This window comes from Leguminivora glycinivorella, chromosome 22, assembly GCF_023078275.1.
Source record: "Leguminivora glycinivorella isolate SPB_JAAS2020 chromosome 22, LegGlyc_1.1, whole genome shotgun sequence".
NCBI classification, from domain to species: Eukaryota; Metazoa; Arthropoda; class Insecta; order Lepidoptera; family Tortricidae; genus Leguminivora; species Leguminivora glycinivorella.
In genome coordinates, this window is record NC_062992.1 from 2,707,969 (window position 1) to 2,730,646 (window position 22,678).

At 41.3% G+C, this 22,678-nt stretch overlaps 1 protein-coding gene across 1 annotated transcript in view; it reads right to left on the reverse strand.

Moving 5' to 3' along the window:
• Nucleotides 1-22,678, reverse strand: part of LOC125238071 (microtubule-actin cross-linking factor 1-like) — a 340,128-nt gene that overhangs the window by 175,384 nt on the left and 142,066 nt on the right. The window contains exons 6-14 of the mRNA XM_048145360.1: nucleotides 14,378-14,571; nucleotides 12,952-13,037; nucleotides 6,433-6,620; nucleotides 5,457-5,588; nucleotides 4,455-4,624; nucleotides 3,806-4,027; nucleotides 2,961-3,165; nucleotides 1,720-1,824; nucleotides 111-229 (exon numbers count right to left, since the gene is read on the reverse strand). Coding sequence (XP_048001317.1) covers nucleotides 111-229; nucleotides 1,720-1,824; nucleotides 2,961-3,165; nucleotides 3,806-4,027; nucleotides 4,455-4,624; nucleotides 5,457-5,588; nucleotides 6,433-6,620; nucleotides 12,952-13,037; nucleotides 14,378-14,571 — 1,421 coding nt within the window. The remainder of the gene's footprint in view (nucleotides 1-110; nucleotides 230-1,719; nucleotides 1,825-2,960; nucleotides 3,166-3,805; nucleotides 4,028-4,454; nucleotides 4,625-5,456; nucleotides 5,589-6,432; nucleotides 6,621-12,951; nucleotides 13,038-14,377; nucleotides 14,572-22,678) is intronic.

The window sequence follows — 22,678 nt, forward strand, 5'->3', positions numbered from 1 at the left end:
CAATACTGCTGCTGATGCGGGTTCGAGTCCCGCCGGAAGCGTATATTTTTCCATGCTTTCCTTTAATATAAAAACTAAAAGAAATGGTACACAAAATACTTGATAATTACCGTTTAGTGCTGGTAGAAAGCAGCTCAGCATACAGCTTCTGCAGCTGGTTCAGATGTTGGTTATAAAGCGTCAGCTCTTCGCCAGAGAAGTTGGCGCGGTTGTGCACGCATTGCTCCACCTGAATACATTGTCATGTTGATTAGAATGATTATACACACACCGAAATAATAACGACCGGTCTGGCCTAGTACCACATCTCGGACACTGGCGATCAAATATGTGAAAGAAGCGCGTTCCTAGCACAGATTCTAAGCTCGTGTAGGTGAACGCGTGCCATGCTTGTCGACTGTTCGCGTTTTTGACAGGCGTGTAACTGTTAGGTAACCGAGAGGGGGTGGGCAGTACTTTCAGCGGGGAGCGGGAGTGGCCATACTGTACGAAGTACACAGGTTCTTGAGTCATGGATACTTTCTATGCTATTCGGTGAAGGAAAACATCGTGAGGAAACCGGAATAATCCCAATAAGGCCTAGTTATGCTACGGGTTGGAAGGTCAGATGGCAGTCGCTTTCGTAAAATCTTATACTTTTAAACGAGCAATTCTTGTATATTTATTTATTTATTTATATATACCGACGATCTCGGAAACTGCTCTCACGATTTCGCTAAAATTTGTTATGTGGGGGTTTTCGGGGGTGAAAAATCGATCTAGCGTAGCCTTAGATCCCGGAAAACGCGAATTTTCGAGTTTTCATGAGTTTTTCTTTCGCGTTAGTAAACGTAAAATATGGTCGTTAATTTCGCCGCGCGCACATCGATTCCGCTTAGCTCAGTCGTACAAGGTCGGTCTAATGTACGCAAATATATCGTAGGTGTCAGGGTTTCGAATCCCGGCCAGAAATTAAGTTTTTGTTTTTTGTCTTTTTTTTGTTTTTGTATTTGTAAGAGTTTTTTTTTATCTAAAGACGTGATATATTAAAATAGAACCGAGCGAAGCTCGGTCGCCCAGATATTTATTATATTAGTTGTCAAAGCGGACTCCAAGCTCCCAAGAGCCGTGGCATATGCCGGGATAACGAAAGGAGATTGAAGGTTGAGAGATGTGAAATGAACTATTGAGTATGGTTTAAAACATAGTCCTCCTCATCGGTTTCCATGAGGGCGACCTCAACAGATTATGAATGATTTTGCCTGTTATGGGCTCTTATGTGGCTGGCCAGGCCGAACTTGGTCTTAAAGACCCTTTTGCAGGCGTTACAATAGAGTTGGCCAGCGTATTGTAAGTATACACGTAGGAGGGCTTTGGTCTTTCTTTGTGTTGTTGGCGTTTGGTAACGTCATGAGGCGGTTTTCCTCAAACGATTTAACACTGTTAAAGATGGTAGATTGCCAAGATGGCCTGTCTGTAGCAAGCTCCTCCCAACGCTCTGGATATACAGGCGTTCAGGTGTCGTTTGAGCACATCCTTGTCATCCTGACCGCCGTGCTTCCGCTTGCTTGCCTTCTACCAATTCAGAGTAGAATACAGTTTTAAGCAAGCGGCGGTCATCCATACGAAGGACATGCCCACACCACCTTAGCTGTCGCTGCATTAGTAGAGCCTCCTTCCCATATAGCCGAACGATGCTGGACTTCAGAATTTGGGACTCTGTCTTGCTTTAGAACATACCTTGGAGTGGAATTGATCGATGGTCTTGTGCTCGCGTTGGTGCTTGTCCAGCTCATGCTGCACTCCTGGTAGGTCGGATCCGTACTCGGCTTCGTGGAGTTTCTTCTGCAATGCCAAAACAATTAGGAATTAAAATTTTGATTTGATGATGTTACCAGGTTGCAGATGGTGACAATGTAAGAAAAAGTTAGGGGCAGTTGTAATCACAGACCCTATCATTTCACTTACGCTTAAAGACGGCTGAAGTGTGTGAAAGAGAAGCTGTCACATATATGATCAATTGATCATCCTATGAGTGCAAAAGAGGCAGACTACAAATGAAAAAACGTGACCATTCTTGAGCTCTACGGCTGCCAGCGGCCTATGTTTAACGATTTAATACGGTGCGCGTCTCTCGACGAACAGTAGTGATCGGTTGAGCAGGTAGCCCGCAAGAACACCTATTACGAAAATTATACTAAATCAGTTTAGTTAGTTTACCAATCGGTCCTTGCACCACATTGTAGCATCCTGCAGTTGCTGGAACAGTGGTTCTGCGTCATGGACTCTAGTCTCCAGTACAGTGCGCGTCTCTCGACGAACGGTAGTTTGTTGCACGGAGAGTCGCACGGACGACAGTCGCTCCTTTACTGAACCAGCGATATAACCTCACCAAGCTACCTTTACACCTCTTCTGCAAACTGGCACTTGGACGACAGTAGTGACAAGACTACTAAACCAGTGACATAGATAACTTACCAGTCGGTCCTTGCACCACTTGGTAGCATCCTGAAGTTGCTGGAACAGCGGGTCCGCGTCATGGACTCTAGTCTCCAGTACAGTGCGTGTCTCTCAACGAACGGTTGTGTCGCACGGACGACAGTTGCTCCTTTACTGAACCAGCGATGTAACCTCACCAAGCTACCTTTACACCTCTTCTAGACACTGGCACTTGGACGATAGTAGGGACAAGACTACTAAACCAGTGCCATAGATAACTTACCAGTCGGTCCTTGCACCACTTGGTAGCATCCTGAAGTTGCTGGAACAGCGGGTCTGCGTCATGGACTCTAGTCTCCAGTACAGTGCGCGTCTCTCTGCGGACAGTAGTTTGTTGCACGGGGAGCCGCACGGACGACAGTTGTTCCTTTACTGAACCCAGCGATATAACCTCACCAAGCTACCTTTACACCTCTTCTGCAAACTGTCTCTTGGACGACAGTAGTGACAAGACTACTAAACCAGTGACATAGATAACTTACCAGTCGGTCCTTGCACCACTTGGTCGCATCCTGAAGTTGTTGGAACAGCGGGTCCGCATCATGGACTCTAGTCTCCAGTACAGTGCGCGTTTCTCTGCGGACAGTTGTTTGTTGCACGGGGAGGCGCACGGACGACAGACGCGGCAGCAGGCGGCCGGTGAACGCTTGTCGCGCGTTCAGCCAACGGTCGTGGATTTGTTGGACGCTGGAATAACAAGCATAAGAAGTAAGGTATAGGTATTTATTTTTGTAAAGCCAAGGTTGAGACTTAATACTGCTTTGACTGTATCTGTATCTACTAAGGTACATCAAAATCGCTACAGAATTACTAGACAATGTACACCCTACGGGCTACGGGGATATGAGCCTCTGAAAAAGCAGATTTGGTGATCCTTGGTTAGGCACAAGAAAGAAATTTCAACAATTTTTTTCAAAAAACAACAAGAGAAATCATGTTTTTCCGAATAGAAGTGAACAAATCACCGTTTCTGTTGATCAGAAGCCTGGGGGGGGGATCGTCCCTTCTTAAACGCTTGCGCGTCCTGGAACATCTCGTTTATAGTGTTCTCCATAGACCTGAGTTCTTCCTCGATCTGTTCGGCGGCCATCTTGACCAATGGGGTTGGGATATGTTCGTAAACTAAACAGTGGCAAACTCACCGTCTTTGCAAATCAGAGGCCTGAGGATACCGTCCCTCTTTAAGCGCCTGTGCATCTTGGAACATCTCATGTATAGTGTTATCTATGGTCCTGAGTTCTTGCTCGATCTGCTCGGCGGCCATTTTGGATGACGAGGTTGGGATATGTTTCTATAGTCTATACCTATACTACACAGTGCGACTTACCGTCTCTGCAGGTCAGATGCCTGTGGATACCGTCCCTCTTTAAGCGCCTGTGCGTCCTGGAACATCTCATGTATCGTGTTCTCCATAGTCCTGAGTTCTTGCTCGATCTGCTCGGCGGCCATTTTGGCCTCGGCGGGATGCACGCCGCGCTCCACGCGACGGATCTCGCTCTCGATGTGACGCTCGACACTGTCGAGGCCGGCTTCTGTCTGTTTTATATCCCTGGAAAGAGATACAAGATATATGAGATGGAGAAAACAAATCAAGAGGAAATTGAAAAAGACAACATTCGTTTCGGATAAGCTAACCGGTACGACAAAGCTGATTGGTGGATATCAAAATCATCCACGTAGCGCATCTCTGTTGGAAGAGCCTACGAAGGCCGAGTTACGCACAAGGCCGAAGAATCGAAGCGTCCTAAAAAGTTAGTGCTCATAGAACTACAGTTTAACCACGAAGCTCGAAGGCCGAGTTCCGCTGGGCCGAAGATCTGAAGCGTCCTCGAAGAAGAAACACAGAACAATCTTACAAGTGTCTACAAGCGCAGGCCGAGTTTCGTGTAGAACCAAAGACCCGGAGCATCCTAGAGGTAGAGGTTGAGCTTGGCAGTCAAACATAGACCAAGAAGTAGGCATGTCTTATAAGTTACCTGTGTAGTTTCTCCGCTCGCCGCTGCAAGCGCTCGAGGCGGCGGATCTCGTCGGCGAGATCGCGCTCGCGTTCCTGCTGCGCCATCAGCAGCCGCGACCACGCCTGCTCCAATGCCTCTGGTCGGAGTGTCGGTTCTATGTCGCATTCGCCCACCGATTCGAAATATTTCTGAAAAGATATATAGTAGGAGGTAGGGCATAGCGAATGATATTCCGCTTTGTGTGGTAGGGCACAGCACAGCGGATATCGTACGGGAGGACTTACGGAACTAACTTGTTCCGTCTAGATAGATAAAGATAAAAATCATTTATTGTGTAAACCATTCCACATGTGGCACCTTAATCTACGTTGCAAGAAATAACTTACTCTCTAAACATTTAAAGCACTAAATACTGATTACAACATAAAACATAAAACAACATGTTACTCAAAGAAAAACACAAAAATAGGTGATGCATTTGTAGAAAAAGAAAAATAAAAAAACAGGGTTTGTAAAAGAAACATGGGCGCTTGTGAAGTGGCAACAAAAAGACGCCAGTCAGCATATGAATACCACAGCGCTGGTCTTCCGTAGCGCCCGGGGTTGAGGGGTAGCTTTAGAACTAATTACCTAGGTAATGACAAATCTATAATATTGCAGTGCACAAGAACAAAGATATCAACGGGGGCAGTTGTATTTAGTTCGAAACATACATACACAAAGATATTAAATGTCGAAACAGTGAAGGGTAGATTTATGTACCTAAATTTTAAGATACCGACGGTTAGGTGACGAAGATGGGAGAGATAGCAGGGTATGTGCGGTTGAATTACCTTTGATGCCGCCAGTTTTTCACATTTCAATAGCAGAAATTGCCCTACGTCATCATATTCTCATATAGGTACCCTATCATTGTAATTTATCGAATCAATGTGTCTCAGATGCCTTTGGAAATAATTCCACCTGAAAAATTATCACTGACGGTTTTTTTTATTGGTACAGATAATTGTTAGTACTGACCTCTAACTCCCTATACTGGTGGAACAACTTCTGCTTCTCTCTTTGCCTGATGGGCACCTCTTCACTGCGGAACCGCGTGCTCTCACTGAGCAGCTTCTTCATCTCGATCAAAGTTGACGGGAAAGCACGGTCCTGAGGAAAAAAATCAGAAATTAGTCAAATCAGCTCATTTCAATCTCATCAGTTTAGCCTACTTTTTTTTGTTGACCCTGGGAGAATCCGCCATGGATCCGGGAGAGCCAAATGGTGGACTACAGGTTGGAGAAGGACACAGCGATGGGACCTTTCGTTCTCACTGGTTGTCGCTGCTGCCATCGCACTATGTCGTAGCCAAGTCCTAAGACTCTGAGGTCTGAATCCCTCCGGAGTCAGCCCGAACGGTTATTAGCCACATACCTCTAGCAGCGCGATGGTCACAGATATAGGACTTTTAGTTCGCCCTATGGCAGTCACTGCCTCCGATTCCAGGATAGGTCTTGAGTTTGCCTATTGTATTGTAGGATCCCTTCGGAGTCCACCCCAAAGGTTATTGACACATTCCAGCATGGTTGGCAGCAGCAGCTCCATAGCTGTTGTCGCTTCCTTAAGACTCTTGGTCAGGGTTTCTTCGGAGTCAGACCTAAAGGTTTGTTGACACATACCTGCTGCAGCGCGATGTTCTCATGCAGCCAGGCTCTATGCGCGGCCGCCTTCTCGGTGTAAGCGGCGGCGCGGCGTTGGACTCCGCGTCGAACAGCGGGAGCACAGCTACAGAACGTCTCGTGATGAGAGTCGTGTGATGGACACATACCTAATACATATGACTCTTGGTCAAGATCCCTTCGGAGTCAGCCCTAAATGTTGGTTGATACATACCTGCACGAGCGCGATGGTCATAGCAATGGGACATTGCGTTCAGCTCTATGGTTGTCACTTCCCTTAAGACTCTTGGTCAAGATCCTTTCGGAGTCAGCCGTAAAGGTTGGTTGACACATACCTGCAGCAGCGCGATGTTCTCATGCAGCCAGGCTCTATGCGAGGCCGCCTGCTCGGTGTAAGCGGCGGCGCGGCGTTGCGACTCCGCGTCGAACAGCGGGTGCACAGCCGCGGGCTCGGGGAAAGTTTCGTACAGCGACGAGATATACGTGATGAGGGACTTCTCGTCGATCTCGTGGGTGTCCACATCTGGAACAAGTATTGGGATTTTTGATACATTTTTAGCGGCCAAGCTGAAGTGGAACTGCGCTGGTCTGTTGAATAAACTGTGTGAACAGAGTGGCAGCCCAGGCTAAAACAGGGACGCGGAAGACCACGGATGCGATGGCAGAACGAGTTAGTGCGTTTTCACATTATCCGATCCGATATCAGATGTAGGAAGGATTTCAAAGGCAAAAATCAAAGATGGCAGCTTAAATATATGGGATATCGGTCCTACATCCGATATCGAATGTGAAAATGCACTTAAGACACCTTTTCGGAAAAATGGTTGAGGAACTATTTAAAACCAGAAGAATGAAAAAGCTTTTGCCCAGGGAAATTGTAACGTTTACTTGCTTACTGTCTGACAAATTTTAAAATAATTTCTTTCAAGCTCTCATATTTGTAAAGCCTTGGTCATAACGATAAGGTGTCGCTAAACAGGCATGTCAACTAACCATTGTTTAAACGTTAAGTGTACTTTTCTGTAACGTATACGTGACGTGACCACGTAAATACCTGTAACGTTACGTATCATGTCACATTCTCACACAAATCAAGTCCAACACTGTCCCCATGTTACTCGGCAACAAATATGCTTTGCAGTGTTTTTTGCGAATGACGTCACGCGCGGCTGTTCACAATGCCTCGTAAACTCCTGCGCTGGTCTCACGGTAGGGTTGACAGGCGCGGGAATACGGAGAGGATTTTTTTTTAAATTATTAATGGGCTTACTCTTGACCACAGACTAGCCAAAGGCAAAGACGTGGCCTAAGACGAAGTGAGTTCGCCCAGAAATGCCTGTTCACCCTTGATTGATGGGTCTTGTAACTTATGTAACAATAGTCACAAGATCTGGAAGGCAAGCATGTTCGCATTCCTTCAACTATCTCCAGTTAAAAAATCACGTCGATTCCTCGCTCCGCTTTGCCGTGAAAGGCGGACAAACAAACAGACACACACACTTTACCATTTATAATATTAGTATAATTAGTATAATTATTTAGTATGGATAACATGCTTGTTGGGAAGGTGCCAGATAGAGGTTGTTCATGATGCTTCCGGCACCCATAGACAGAAGAATTATTTTTATTTTTAAAGATTATTATACAGGTAAAACAAAGCGACTAGTAATTTTCCACAAGGCCTCGATTTGACAACCGGTCTGGCTCAGTCGGTAGTGACACTGCCTGCTAAGCCGCGGTCCTGGGTTCGAATCCCGATAAGGGCATTTATTTGTGTGATGAGCACAGATATTTATTCCTGAGTCAGGGATGTTTTCTATATATATACTTATACTTATAAGTATGTATTTATCTATCTAAGTATGTATATCATCGCTTCGCACCTATAGTACAAGCTTTGCTTAGTTTGGGGCTAAGTTGATCTGTGTAAGGTGTCCCCAATATTTATTTATTGATTTTATTTGATTTAATCTAATAATCGCATCGATTTCTACATGAACAAAACATATATAATTCCAATTTCCATTGGAATAAATAACCATTTGACAACCCTGACCAACTTAGGTACAGGCACCAGTCATGAAATTGTTTCAAATGGCCCGTTCATTGTTTTTCAGCTAGTATATAGGTAATAAATGTTTATTACACTTTGTATGTTTTCCTAGGTAGGTATATTTGCCATAAACACAGTGAATAGCACATGAGCCAACAACTTATTTGTTTACTTACTTGGAAGAAACATCTCTAAACAATACTATACAGATAGGGCATAGCGGATGATATTCCGCTTTGTGTGGTAGGGCACAGCACAGCGGATATCGTCTCGCTCGAATCTAGAGCAGAGCCCAACTGGGGTAGTACCACCGTCTTACAGAAGACCGCAGCCAAATAACACTAGACCCTACTCATAGTGTTGTGTTCCTGTCGGTGAGTAAGGCTGCCAGAGCTCAACGAGGGTGCGGTGTGCTGATGACAGGAGGACTTACGGAACTAACTTGTTCCGTCTATTGTCCTTTGAGTCGTCGGCAACCCGAACCCTCCTTAGACCTTGTACACTCCTTTTTGCTGTGTACTTAACACAGCAAAAGGGAATGTACCAGTTTCTAATGGGGTGGCAACGCGCATGTGACACTGTTTGAGTTGCAGGCGTCCATAGGTTACGGTGACCGCTTTACATCAGGCGGGCCGTATGCTTGTTTGCCACCGACGTAGTATAAAAAAAAACTATACCAATTTATAATACAACTTTTCTAGCTTTTCCCCGCGGCTTCGCTCGCGTTAGAAAGATACAAAAAGTAGCCTATGTCACTCTTCATCTCTTCAATTATCTCCACTTAGAAAATCACGACAATTCGTCGCTCCGTTCTGCCGTGAAAGACGGACAAACAAACAGAAAAACACACTTTCTCATTTATAATATTAGTATGGATACCTAGTTTTTTTTAGAATTAGAAATTTGGTAAACAAAGCAGTCGTCGTCGACCTATATTCTTAGAACAAAATGAGATGTAAAGAATTTTAACTAGAACGAGAACATAACAGGTCAATCATCATCATCCTCCTTGCGTTATCCCGGCATTTGCTACTCATGGGAGCCTGGGGTCCGCTCTGACAACAAATCCCAAGATTTGGAGTTTTTACGAAAACGACTGCCATCTGACCTTCCAACCCGCCTTCGGGTAACTAGGCCTTATTGGAATTGACAACATTTCATATTTTTGAGTACTACTTTTTATTGTTTGGTTTGAAAGAACTCAATACTAAAAGATACACGTATTTTTTTATTTTTCCAAAAACTGCTATTTTAATGAGAAAATCCCTTCTTATTACTACTTCGAGCAGAAAGAGCGTAAGTTACAAACGTCAAGACACAGCTTTATGACGTCACATGTGTTGTTTCATACACCTAAGAAAACGACAAAATCATTTCTAAAAAAAAGTTTTAACAGTCAGCTTAAACAGTCCGGTATGTCTGACTGTCATATGTCACTGTCAACCAATAGTGAATGACTACGAACCATAGACTAAGCCATGAAATTTTTAATATCTTTGCTACGAACTGTGATAAGTGTCACTGTCAAACTCAAGTAACATCCCAACTGGAAGATTTTTTTGTTATAGTGGCAGCTCTAAATCAGCTATTTCACGTCACTTCCCCTTTAAACTATTTTTAAGATTTTTTTATACTAAAAATACGGAAAAAAACATTTAAAAAATTATTTATGTGATCTACAAGCGTATAATCTCGAAATGGTTTTCGATTTAGGGACATTGAAAATTTTGAAACGTTGTCAATTAGTCCGGTTTCCTCACGATCTTTTCCCTCACCGAAAAGCGACTGGCAAATATCAAATGATAGTTTATTTTTGAAAACGCATCAGAATCCGTTGCAGTTTTAAAGATCTTAGCATACAGTAGGTACAGACAGCAGAAAGCAACTTTTTCTTATACTATGTAGTGATATATAAGACAAGTATTTAAATGGCATGTATGTAGCAATAAAATTTGCAGTCCAAAGGTTTATGCACCGACCGGAAAGTAATTTATCGTTACATAAACCTAATAAAAACATAATATTAATTAAAGAGCGCATATCAGTAGTTTTTGTCCGTAAACCTTCACTTCCGAACCGGACGCGGCGAAGCGTCGCATAATCGATTGTTTAGCATAATCGCATCGATAAAGATTCTAAAAGTAAGGATATGACAATTCATATAATTCCTACTGGACATTCTCGTTTGATGCGCCTTAGTGGAACGCTACAACGAGATTGGCAATCGGTCGCATGGACTCCACGTTTGGCTCGCATTCGTGCTCACATAGCTAGTAACTTCCTGCTTAGCACAACTAAACCGTAGAATGAACTATCGCCTGCGCTATTTCCGGACCGATGCGACCTTCAAACCTCCAGGAAAAGAGGGCACATCTAAAATCCAGCCTGGTGTTTAAGGATGTTCAATTGTCCATGGACGGCAGTGATCGTTTACCGTCAGGCATCATCATAAAAAGAACAGCGGTGTTACTAACACTGCCTCTAAGTCCGTTTTCACATTATCCGATCCGATATCGGATGTCGGGCCGATATCCCATACATTACAGGCGCCATCTTGGATTTTTTCCATCGAAATCCTTCCGACATCCGATACCGGATCGGATAATGTGAAAACGCACTAAGCATCCATAGATTAAGTATACATTTTATCTAAAGTAATTTTAGACTTTTTTTTGTATTTGTACTTTTTATATTTAGTGTAGTTCTACGTTGTTATTCGACATTTAGAGACCTTATACATCTCTAATTAATTGTAGTAGAGTTATACTTTAGTTAGAACTTAGAATTAGTAGTACTTATCAATTGTAATTTCAATTCAACCATTGTAACATCAAAGTCAAGTGAATGCCGTGGAAATGAGAGCGTTAAGAAGCATGGCTGGTGTGAAGTTGAGTGATAGGATCAGAAATAGCGTGATAAGAGAGAAGTGTGGAGTGGATGTAGATGTGGTGACAAAGATTGAGATGGGTATGTTAAGGTGGTTCGGGCATGTAGAGAAGATGGATGAGAGGAGAGTAACGAAGAAAGTATATGAAAAAAGAGTGGAAGGGTCAGTTGGAAGTGGAAGACCTAGTCGAACTTTTCATGTTCAAATCGAGGAAATATTGCAAAAAGGCCAGGTCAGAAGTACTCGAAACCGACGAGCGTGTATGAGACACGTTATGAAAGTGTGTGAAGCGAAAGTGATTTGTCAGGATCGTAGTATATGGAAATCCGTGATCTCTGCCTACCCCTCTGGGAAACAGGCGTGATTGTATGTATGTATGTAATTCAATTTTAAATCTTTTCTAAATATGTACATATACAATGTGGCCTATTTGCTGAATAAATTATTTTGATTTTAGATTTTTATTTTATTTTCATATGCCACATCCTTACAAAGATAAGTTAATGCGATCGATGAATCGATGCACCGGCGCGGGCGCCGGCCTGGAACCGTTACGATACGTGGCTAGGGCGAGTGGACAGGTGGGAAGGACGAGGCGTATGGTACATGTACTGTACCATTTTATGGGTTTGGTGCTCATAAGTAGTGGAAACTGGAAACTGTGCTTCCGTCTATGAATAACCGACGTATTCTGAGTGTTTTTTTATTATTATTATTATAAATGGGCTTACTCTTGACTAGCCAAAGGCAAAGACGTGGCCTACGATGGAGTGAGCTCGCCCAGAAGTTCTAAGTTCTGGTTCCAAAATGGATTACTTTGCATATATTTTTTGGCTCACATATTTTAGAATAAAATGAGCCTGTTATACATCCCATTGCTCGGCAATATTTGTCTCATACGGGAAAAAACTTCTATCATCGATTATAATAGTCCCAACGTAGCCCTATCAAGCTGGGGGCTTACATATACATTTTTAAATTCCTTCGTAGATGTAATTAAGCAAATTTTCTCAAGATGTTTTCATTCACCGAAAAATCAATCAATTAGCTTGTGAAATATCAAATAATACTCCGTATAATAAAGTTATGGTCCACTTGGTCCTTAACGGCGCGACGTCATTTGAATTGTGAGCTTTTACAATTAAACCCCATTATTATCATCACAGTTGGTCGGTCGACAGGTGAGATAATTGTAGACATGTTCGTCGTAAGTACTGACATGTCAATAACTGACCTAAAGCGTGGGAACCTTGGAGGGAGGAATGAGGATGAGCATTGGGTAGTCAACTCCTTTCTATTAGGAGTGTGACGTATCAGAAAAGTAAGATTACACATAACACCAGTCATCGCCTAGGTCGTCATGCCGGTAGATAATTGTAGACATGTTAGTCGTGAGCTCAGGACATTGCCCGCGATACTGACATGTCAATAGCTGACCTCAAGCGTGGGAGCGGAGAGGGACGCGTGAGCATTGAGTAGACAATATAGGCGACAATCTGCACATCAGCTTGACTTGCTTTAATATGTATTTGATTCTAAAAAACCGGCCAAGATCCGATATCGTAGTTTTCCCTATTTTTCTCGGAAAAACTACTGAACCTTCAAGTTTAGAAAATTTTTCCTAGAAAGTCTTTATAAAGTTCTACTTTTGTGATTTTTTTCATATTTTTTAAACATGGTTCAAAAGTTAGGGAGATCACACTTTTTTTCCGACATCCGATTATTTCGGATCGGATAATATCAAAAAAACTTTTTTGCTTTATATTTCAAATCTATCAAATATATCACACGTTGGGGTTGGAATGAAAAAAAAAACAGTCCCCACTACCAACTCATGCCACTTCAGTTCTATCCTTTTGCCTACTGTATGCATGAAAGGAAAACTAGATTTTAACGGAAAATAAGTCAAATTACCTTCAGGATCAAGTAGCCTGGTGACTCCATACTCCTTCTCGACCACGTGGAACGCTGTCTCCAACCGCTCACGGACTTGTCTTGACCTGGATGACAAGATTTACTGCATTAGTCAATGTAAGCTAGAGAAAAACAGATGAGAAGCGACCACTGGTGACGTTTTGGTCGCGTGGTATACCAGCACGCAACCTATAGGTCGCGATAACAACCTATAGGTCGCGATTACAACCTATAGGTTGCGATTACAACCTACAGGTTGCAGTTACAATTTCATTGTTTGGTATGGCTTTTCCACAGTAACAACTCAAAAGACCTATGATCACCGAATCATTACTTCCTTCATTCTCTATAGATCCAACCCGTAGATCCAATTTGGATCTAATGATATTCGTTAGATCCAATTTTATGAGTAAAAAACTGCAAATCTAAAGAATAATAACAATATTACTCACGAAATATTGAATTCGGCTTCACTGTCAATATCAGCGGAAAAACATAAGCAATCAAAGTTAAGCACATGAACAGTAACCGGTAAGTAGTCCCTTTCAATAAAATATAAAAGCTACCGTAATAATGTGTTAATGATCATTTTCACACTAACTACTGGGCTTTATTAGCCCCGGCCCCGTACCCGAATGGCATTTCTGCGACGCGAAATGCCACCCGAAACGCCGCAGAAATGTAGTCTGGCTCTGTCGCGCCAATACGCAAGAGCGATAGAGGTAGATAGCTATGAAAGAGGTATTATCGTGAGCGTTTCGTGAGCGATTGTGCATTCGGCTACGCCACTGAGAAGAAAGCTTTACTAACGGGAACTTTTAATAGCATGCATCACGATATGTCAGATTCTGGGCCGGTAATCATTATTTAATTTATCGGACACTACTCGTATAATTCATGCGGTTATACATTCAAATGTGTAGTACATACGCTGTTGGTGTAGGTACAGTCAACCAATTGGAACCCTATGCCACTGTAGAACTATGTCATAGTGACGTTATGAATCAAATTGTAAGAAATCTCTTACTGCTTGTCATTTTGACATGGTTGTAGAGTGGCCTAGGGTTCCAATTGGTTGACTGTACATACGCTCGATTCTATCGATTTCGATAGTTTAACGTCGTTCCGCAGATGTGCTAAAGTTGAGACGCTCAACCAACTTGCACTAGGTAGTGACAGAGTATAATAGATAGTACTACCGTACAGTATCCTGCTTCCCGCTGAAAGTGACGCCCACCCTCTCTCGTTACCTCACAGTTACCACCTCTCAAGAACGCGACCAGTCGACCGTCTTATCTCAAGCTTACAATGGTACGCGTTCACCTACACGAGCTTAGACTGTGTGCGTAGGAACGCGCCTCTTTCATATATTTGATTGCCTTTGTCCGAGGTGTGGTAGTGATGTGTGAATATTGTAGCTCCTCACCTGATATTACGCCAGTCTATCAGATCAGGCCGGTTCCTGTGTATAAGCGCGTTGAAGGCGAGACCGTCTCGCCAGGATGACGTGAAGTCAGTGACCCTGACTCCGGGATACTTCGCCGTGGAGCGTCGCGCCCAGCTCAGGAGCGCTTCGCGGGCTGTCACGTTCGCTTCTTGTCCCACCACGATGTCAGAGATCTGAGGGAGAAGAGAAAAAAAATACGTTAGTATTTATTGAAGTTTGTCTCTTAAAACATTTTGTCACAATAATTCTGGACATAACCATGAAAATGTACTACTGGAGAGAGCTTTAGGGTGGTTTTAGTGTTACGCGGACCGACCGCGCGGAGCGATCCGCACTGGACTAATACTAATATGTAGTTCAGGAAGCGTTTTAGAGTAAAGCGCACGGATCCGCGCGGACGACAACATCAACTGGGTGACAAATAGGTCGAGCGGATCGCTCGGGACGATCCGCGTGACACTAAAACTAGCCTTAGGTTCACAGTAGGGGCGTAAAATGGAATAACAATACTGAAACGTAGCATTTTGACGTATTTAATGTCGAAGTACTTTACGCTGTAGCCGATAAATACGTAAACTAGTGAGTGCCATCAACAAGATTTTAATGAACCTAGCAAGTTGTCAATAATGATCATATAATGAGCTTGAAAAAATATATAATATATTTTTAATACAGTTGAAATCATAAAATCATAAAGTATCTTTTTCATTTGGGTTAACAAGCCAAAGAGAATACGAGCAAAACATAACTTAATAGAGATCTTAACATGTCTCAGAAACTATATTAACATACAAATGAACTAGACAAAGCCATCTGCAGCTTATTAAAGATTTAATCTCGATTCGCGTGCTTTGGAAAAAAAAAACAATTATTATGATACCACCAACCATAGACCAATGCCCATAGACTACATAGACATCGCATTATGAAGGTAAACCCTTGGCCGGTTAATTTATAAAACGTAGAGAAAAAAAAAAAAAGTGCCAACATATCTCGGAAGCCATGACACCAACCAGCGCGCATTCCGCTCGTAATTCGCGCTCGTAAGTTCCCGCCGGCGTTCGCTAGGCACAACGCCAGCGTTTGTCCGGCGCACCGCTAACACTCCGCGTCAACGCGCACGCGTGTCCGCGCTTTAGGCTTTAACATTACTAACTTAGCTATCGCTAAGATGTCCTAACACAACTTTTCGTTTTGCTTTAACATTCACTAACTTAGCTATCCTAATCCCAAGATCACAACGAAAGTGACTTTTTCGTTTTGGAATTAGTTGGTTTAAAAAGCGACTTTATCGAATGACATTTCGCACATAAGTTCAGAAAAACTCATTGGTACGAGCCGGGTTCGAACCCGCGACCTGGGACACCATTTTACTGATAAAATACCATCACGATTTGACCAACGATTGAGTAGCATCTTACACCATTACATAGTATAACAGCAGAAGTTCATGTATATTTATCTATTTATGTTTATTATAAATAATATAAAATTACACGAGTGCAAGTGGTTGTAAACGTTGATACAACTGGATCAAGCGGTTGCGTTCCCATACTGAATGACTAGGGAAGAACATACATAATTTAAGTTATGTGTGGTGACTTTGAGTTTGCTTGAATATGCTCCGTCTAGTATATAGTTAAGGTAGTCTATACCAATACCGCACTCACTGTTACAAGAAATTGAACCATATCATGGAGTTAATAGAGTTTATAAAAATACTAGTACTACCTGTTTGTCGTAATTAGTAGTAAGTACATACAACTGGGAATAATAAGAAGATTATAGATAGGTTTTACTGGTAATTGTGTTTTTTAATCGTAGCTTTCTCGTGTTAAGATAAGATAACTCTTTTACGAATAGGTAAGAGACTAATGGAATAACAAAAATAAAAATATTCAAGGTGAAGTGCATATTTTACAGTTGCGTCGCTTAAACTAAGTAGACTAGTTAAGTAATAGAAAAAACCAACGTGATAGTAGAACGCTGAGGCCGGACCATTTCGCGGTAAACTATTTCATCGATGTGTTTTTTTTTCTTTGTTTTTAATTATTAATTTTTCTTTTAGCTGTTGAATGTGCTTGTATTGTTTTATTGTGTATTGTTTATCACGAATAAAATGATTTGTATTGTATTATAATAGATGTGGATGGGATGTGTGTGGAAAAGCCTCCGACATAGTGGACCGATTTCCAATGAACGTAGCTAAGAAAACTCCCGACTAATGCAGCTTTCACACAAAAAAAAACTAAATCAAAATCGGTACTAAAGCTACGATGCCATAGACAGACACGTCAAACTTATAACACCCCAAAGTTTAGACGTCGGGGTCGTCGGGGGTTAAGAATTCCCAAATTGAATTTCAAACCTTACGCTTTATGCACAAGTTATATAATCAATTGAGCTCGGAAAAGGATATAATATGAAAGAAAGAAAGAAAATATTTTTATTCAGGACGTTAACAATATTCCTTACGTCTATGATACACATTAATAGGTATTATATTAACGTCACTGAAAAGGTCTCCCCTCAGCATTTTGTCAAGTTATCTACCAGGTAACTTGACGCTGGTCTTCCGTGAAGACCTGTCGTGGAGACGTGTCGTGAACGTCAGACATATTTATCTAATTGGAAGGAAAATATCTCACCCTTGCCGACCTCGATGCCGACCGCATGCGAGTTACACCTTGTATCCTCTTACGGGAGTTCTACTAACCGATTACTAGCTTTTTGCCCGATTACCTCATATCGCATTCGGAACGGTCGATATTTCATACAAACAATGACGCCATCTTCCCACGGACAAGAATGCGCCTAAAAACTTGGCGCTTCTTTCAATTATTCTAAGGTACGTAGCCAAATGCACAAACACTTAAGATTATATCGTTACCGTAGCTATGCTATCTCTATCGCTCTTCCGTATAGGCGGGACAGAGACAGACTGCGTAGATCGGCGTCTAGCCTCGTAAGACCCACCATAGTTAGATTTCCCATTTTGAATTTGAACCTTGTTCTATAAGTAAATTGGTAAGATTTTCGTTTGTTACAAAAAGCAACGTAACAATGGAAACACTACTTTATTTGGTCCATGAAAGATTCAAATTAGTTTGCAACAACAATGTACATTGTAATGTACATTGGGAGTTACGAGGCTAGCGTCGGCAGGTTCGGCTAGGCTGGCAGTTACTTCTAAAATACGTTGTATTGTTAGTAGGTAAGGTTGAAATTCTAATGACAATAATCCGAGTTACTTTGCCTTCTTTGCTGTATTCGATTACTCGGGAAGCATATAATGATATCGTTGCTAACCGTGACGCTTTAAGTAGTATTTTACTTACCTAAGTAAATAAAAAACTAATGTCTTTCGCTGTGTCTTTATAGGTATTTGCGACTCGTCCCGGCTTTGCGCGGATATTATAACTACATATGAACCTACCTCTTGAATCATTTTATCTGCTAAAAAAATCGCATCTAAATCCGTTGCGTTTTAAACTTTAATCATTCATAAGGACAAACAGCAGGAAGAGACCTTGTTTTGGACTATATATGTAGTGATTTTATTCGTTAGGAGTATCTTCAAAAATAACGAGATATCATACAAATCAGAGAACCCAACTATAGAATGCGAAATTAAAACTAACCGCAAACTGGCCGTACCATACACAGGTTTAACCGCATAAGTAGTCCCACAGACAAAATTCACCACTGACTCCTTCACAGTAAGACTGCATAGATCAAATGCGTATCTGATACCAATAATAGCACGAAAGAATGAGGAAGCGAACGCACTGGACGTGTAATGGTCGAATTAAGTTCTAATTTAAGACTGGATAACCTAGGGTTTATTGAGGGCCTAGGAAGACTAGCACGTGATTGGCGCGATAGTATCTAGGCGCGACATAGATCACGTATTTTTCTAATTATCTTCTTCTTCCTCTTACCCTTATCCCACGTTATGTGGGGTTGGTACAACACGTCTTCCTCTTCCATTCTCCTCTATCTTTCGTCATCTCAACACTCACCTCTCCATCCATCAACATTCATCTCCAACATTATTTTTCCTATATGATATTCATCCCTCCTCTTTTGCTATTTGTATTAATGACATATTTAAGGACGGGTAGTCTAAAACGCAACGACATGATCTCGTTCCAATCATGTGCGAACTCAGCTGGAATGTCGAAGCTATCAGTGTTTTTAAGGAAAACTGCAGCTGGCTCGAGGCTAGAGAAAAACCGTAGGTTCCAAGAAGTTAGTTGACAACAGTTATTTTAAGTGGCTTGCAAAACTGTAGAAAAACGTGAAAATGTGGTAACCACTTCGTCCGCAATACTAGATTTACTCGGATTTAGAGATTAATGATCGTAAAACATTCAGAAAATGACTTATTTGGCTTAACCAGGATCGTACACAAGTACATTCGTAATATATTATGCACACGTAACTTTTATAAGGATGTCGATGTCTTGTAATTAATTATCCATGTATCTTTTTAATGTAAAGGCAACCCAGAAAGATAGTTAGAAGAGGCTCAAAGACATGTGTGTTCTTCTAGCGACTGCATGGCATCAGATCGCACAGGATATTAGCAGCTACTTCAAGTCGCTGAGTCAACGCAGTAAGTAAAATCCGAAAAACGCTCTATTGGCTAGTCTGTGGCCAAGACTAAGACTATTTATAATTTAAAAAATGTTCACAGTGTCTAGGAGTAAAGTATTCAGTCTAGCTACGAAGTCATTTTAGTGTAACTGGTTTACTTATAAATTTTTAGAATGTACAAAACAGGTTATTCACAAATTTAATGAAGATTAACTATCATTCTATCATATAATTACAGAAAGCTAATAAATCATTCTGATCGCACCAATCATACAGGAGCTGGCATGAAAAAAAGATGTCTATAATTTAGAGAAATTATACCTACTTCAATTATTACAATCATTTTTCCATTTTATACAGCTAATGACTATAAAATAGTAAAAAATGATTGAATAGTTTAACAATACGATAAACTGATAAAAAAGGCTTATGACTTGAGAACAGAAACCGTATTTTTTATCATGGCGTCTTCGAGCGATACATTTTTTTTATTGATGGAAGGCATGAAAAAATTCTTACTCATCTAGCAACCATCCGTCGCGGTTAATTCTCACCGTGGTTTGATTGTAAATGGTCGACCTTGGAACCTTGAGGTCCCGGGTTCAAATCCTAAAAATGTAGGCCTCCGTGGCTCAGTTGGTCAGAGTGATTGGACCGGTGTTCCAAAAGGTATTAAAGGTAGCGATTTGGAATCTTGCCGAAACTGTAAATGTTTCCATTATTTTCTTTATTTTAAATGTCAAGTGCAAAATGTTTATATTTCCATATACGGAAGTCTATTTGCAACTACGAAAAGCCTCCTGTAAAATGTTAAGAATCACGTAATTCATCTATTGTTACCGAATCTCGGGCAACGAACTCGGTGTCAATGCTAAATCGAATCGATCAGCTGATTATAGTTCGTCGAACCGCTTGACCACTTGCCAAGTGGCTTAAGGTATTCTAATACCTACTTAGATGTCCTGTAAAAGAGATTATTTGAGAAGTTCTCAAAACTTAGGTGGGCCATGTTTTCAAAGTTGTCCATGTCTACCCCACTTTTTTTGTAACATGGGTGTTTTAAAGCGAACAATACTCAGAATCGAGAGCTCTTTCGATCCTGATAGGAAAAAAAATGTCCCAAGATTTCCATACATTTTTCTGAACCTTCCATTCCGTTACCGCCATACAAAATGTATGAATAAATGGTAACGGAATGAGAAAAAAACCTTGGGACACTTTTTTTCTCGTATTAGAATTGAAAGAGCTCGCGATTCTGAGTGGAAACCACATAAAAATTTCCAAATCCAAAAAAAAAGTGGGGTCAACTTTGAAAAAAAATGGCCCAGGTACCTGTCACATTAGAAAAAACTGCTTGTACCTACACCGTCTTTATGTTCATAATTTTTAGAGCGTATTTATGCTTAAGGAGCAATGTTTTTTTTTTTATAGAAATTAAGCCCTTTCTCATGGCCACAGACAAGTCGAGGCGATGAGGTAGCCTACGATGGAGCGAGTGCGCTTAGAACAGTAAAGAATTTCCATCAAAGTCTCTCCCAAATACTCTGCCTTCATAAAAACGTATTTTTGACCTTAAGTAAAAGCATTCGTCTAAAACTAAATTAAACTTTTAAAATAAAGGTAAAGGTACACCTGTTTTACCGTTGGTCATTGTCAAACTGTCAATGCCGTCAAGCGGACAAAAGTCGTTATAATTTGCATAGCAAACTCTTCTCGCATTTTAACAAACTTGATAGTTACAACGGTTATTTGAAGAAATAAAACAAAGGCTGCAACACTTTTAATGCGATTGGTTCCGTATACAAATCTAGCACAAGATTACATCTTATATAACGAGAAAACTTAAATATTATTTCGGGGATCTCGGAAAACACTCCCAACAATTTTGATGAAATCCATATAAAGTATACAGTACAGTTTATTGGGAGTGTGGTTTATTTCTGGAAAAACGATATAGCATTTTTTGCGGTGAAATGAGGAATCAGGAAACATCCGACATTCCCAGTGGTAAATAATTGTACATTAAGTTTGTGTTCTGTGCAAAAAAGTTTAAATAAAAATGAAAATAAATAAGGATTTATAGATTTATACGAACATATTTCTACTTAATATAATTTTAAAGCTTTTCCAACCAAATCATCCGAGATATTTTTGGTTTTCAATCTCCGAACGCCTCAGTATATTTCGTTCTTGGGCCCATTTCTCCATACTACAAGTAACAATTTACAAGCGGTAGTCAATGTCTAGAGACTTCCGCTTGTAACATGTAACTTTCAGTTATGAGAAATAGCCCTCTGGAAGTTTTATATTTTAGCTCCTTAAGTAGAGGTATTTTTAATATTTATTAAGGTATTTTCCCTTATAATACAGAACCCTAAACCGTTTTTGTTTGCACCGCGGCACCGAGACGCACGTGTCAATGTCTTTCTTCAAATTCATTCAGTAGTCTACACCACGTTTTATGAATCGCAAAACAATTGACAATAGAAATAGTTCAATACAGTGGGCCAATGATGCTTGTAATTTTATTACTTATCTAAATATCCGTTATCTTATATAAAGTATCCGTCACCTTTTGGCAAATATGTCAAGTGTGAGAGTGACAGATGTATTATCCACGTGGATAAGTGATAAAATTGGAAGTATATAGCCCTCAGACAGTCATTTATGACTCTCCGATCGTGTGAATATTGAGTACAGTATATCAACAGACTTCTACAGTTACTGGCCGAACCTGTCAAACTGCTTCAAGGTCGGTGTAGGGTTTCATATCGATAAATTACGAGATTTCTTTTCGATTGGATAAACACTCGACGGGATCAGAGAACGAGTAAATCAATTTCCAGTCGATCCAGTAGGACCTTATATATCACAAGGAACAGTCAACAACACAGCCACAGCTCGGACACTGGCGATCAAATATATGAAAGAGGCATGTTCTTAGCACACAGTCTAAGCTCGTGTAGGTGAACGCGTACCATGCTTGTATGAGTGAAATATGACAGGTCGACTGTTCGCATTTTTGACAGACAGTAATTGTGAGGTAACCAAGAGGGGGTGGGCGGCACTTTCAGCGGGGAGCGGGAGTGGCCATACTGCATACGATAGTACTCTTTATTATACTGTGACGACGCGAAACAAAACGAAACGCCGCGAAAGGTAGTCTGGCTCTGTCGCGCCAATACTCAAGAGCGATAAGATAGATATCTACGAGCGTTTCGTTTCGTGAGCGTTTGTGCATTTGGATACGTACCCAGCTAAGTCGGCAGGTCTTGAATTGCAGTGGAAACTAGTTTTCGAATGATCGGATCAAATGAAAGTATCATTATCATAGCAAATGCCATGGGCAGGGGAATCAGTCCATGAAGCGTATGAGCATGCGCACTTTCACTGTCTATACAAATATTTGCTAATGCGATGTGCGAAGTTTTTGTATTGACATCTGGCTGGGCTATATTTGGCAACACAAAAACGAGTATGACAATCATGAATTGAATGTTATTATATTGGTAGTTTAAACCAGGGACCGGCCCGCTATCCCTTATACGGGGTTTTGTATGGGTATTTCGTTAGGCTTAACTTACCCTACCCTTTTGACGCGATACCCTTTCATTTTGCTTTTAAAGCCCTAACGAAAGCGCTTACCTAAAATAGCCCAATACCCTTTCAAAACCCTTATCA